Here is a 1610-nt window from a genome sequence, read left to right as displayed (position 1 = left end):
AAATGCCTTTTTCCATTTAAAATATATAGATAAATGTACATGCTTAGTTGCTTAGTTATTGGATGAAAGAATGCATTTCTAAATAGCCAAATACGTCCTGCCTGATACCGGCCTCGTTCACTTTTAAGAGAGGAGCTACTGTGAAAACAATGATAGGTAATGATCTCAAATATAATTTAAGTAGCACCTAAGTTCTTTTAGCCTGTTAAAATTCAATATCTACCGCTTCACGGTCGTGCCGCGTTGTTGTTGTCGTCGAGTGCTGGCGAATATTGTTTCCATGGAGAACACACTTCAGCTGCCCACACAACCACATCAGAGAGGCTCTGACTCAAGAGCTCTCTCACACGCCGTCAGCTTTATATTAATCACTAATAGGAAACTTCTGTCCCTTACTTCAGAAACCAAGTCAAATCTGCTCCAGAACCTCCCCGTCGTAAGCGTAGTTTTCTCCACAAACTATGTTTTGCGATTAGTCCGCGTTATCTTTGTTTAGCTTGATCGGATTTATACAAAGCCGTTTTTTCTCTGTTGCTTAAGCTGCCCGCGTGCAAACGTTTTCAAATGAGCGAGCGTGTTTGATTTATTTTCTATCTGTCTCGTTTCAGGATGGACTTCGACGACGAGGACGGCGAGGGACCCAGCAAATTTTCAAGGCAAACTTCTCCCACTTGTTCCCGAGCTTTCCAAAGAAACAAATCAGACCGCGCAACCATGTCCTTTCTTTTTATGTCTTCTGTTGTTTGACCGTGTCTTTCAGCTGCGCCACAGCGTTTGTGCCATTTCAAGACATCGCTCATGTTTTGTTGCCCTCGACTTACGGTTTCCTTTCAGTTCATGTTCTTTTAAAGGAGCTGTATCCGTAGTTGCGCTACGCCTGACGGTAAAGACGCCTCACATTTAGCTAGCGTGGGAACGGAGACACTGACCTCTGCTGGAGATACGGGACACACTCCGGTTGTTCCTCTCCCGCAGTCGCTGGCATTAATTGATCACCGTCAGGTTGTTCCAGACCTATGTGCTACGCAGAACGATACGCTGGATGCATGTAGGATTCGCTCGACTAATTTACGAGAAGTTCCAGCGAAAAGGCGTCGATTTAAACATGCCCGTAAAGTTACTTTCCTTCTTAAAGTGGGCTTCTTTAATGGTTGTTTTATTTGCAACTTCAAAAATAGAGAAGTGATAGTTTATGCTCAGAGGAGAAAGCATTGCTTTCTTCAAAACAATGCATTAAGACCTCGCTGATTTAAAACATCAACGTATATTACGTAAAAACCACAACAGCGGCACATTGGTTTGGAACAATAAGAAGTTGATTAATTGATGGTATAACTGAAATTTGTTACGCTACACATTTATGTTGTTTTTTTTTGTCTGATGTCTGAAATGCACGAGACAAACAGGCAAATGTGTTGCTTAACAAGTGGCATAATTAAAAAAAAATTATCGCTTTTTGATATTTTATAATATAATGCAATGCCAGTGTTGGTGTATAATGAGTTAATCATGTAAAATAAAACTAAATCCGTAAATAAGTAAATAAATAAATATGTTAGTTATAGACAGCGTATCTAATTTTCACAACTTTTAAAATTAATTAAAATAAT

General features: G+C 39.8%; 2 protein-coding genes across 2 annotated transcripts in view; one reads left to right on the top strand and one right to left on the bottom strand.

The window, feature by feature from the left end:
* Nucleotides 1–1610, bottom strand: part of LOC122348901 (receptor-type tyrosine-protein phosphatase S) — an 819186-nt gene that overhangs the window by 362452 nt on the left and 455124 nt on the right.
* The window catches only part of LOC122348902 (aryl hydrocarbon receptor nuclear translocator-like protein 1), a 12408-nt gene that overhangs the window by 1465 nt on the left and 9333 nt on the right, over nucleotides 1–1610 (top strand). The window contains exon 2 of the mRNA XM_043244792.1: nucleotides 609–656. Coding sequence (XP_043100727.1) covers nucleotides 609–656 — 48 coding nt within the window. The remainder of the gene's footprint in view (nucleotides 1–608; nucleotides 657–1610) is intronic.

Source organism: Puntigrus tetrazona, chromosome 7, assembly GCF_018831695.1.
Source record: "Puntigrus tetrazona isolate hp1 chromosome 7, ASM1883169v1, whole genome shotgun sequence".
NCBI lineage: Eukaryota > Metazoa > Chordata > Actinopteri > Cypriniformes > Cyprinidae > Puntigrus > Puntigrus tetrazona.
This window is presented reverse-complemented; position numbering and strand designations above follow the sequence as displayed.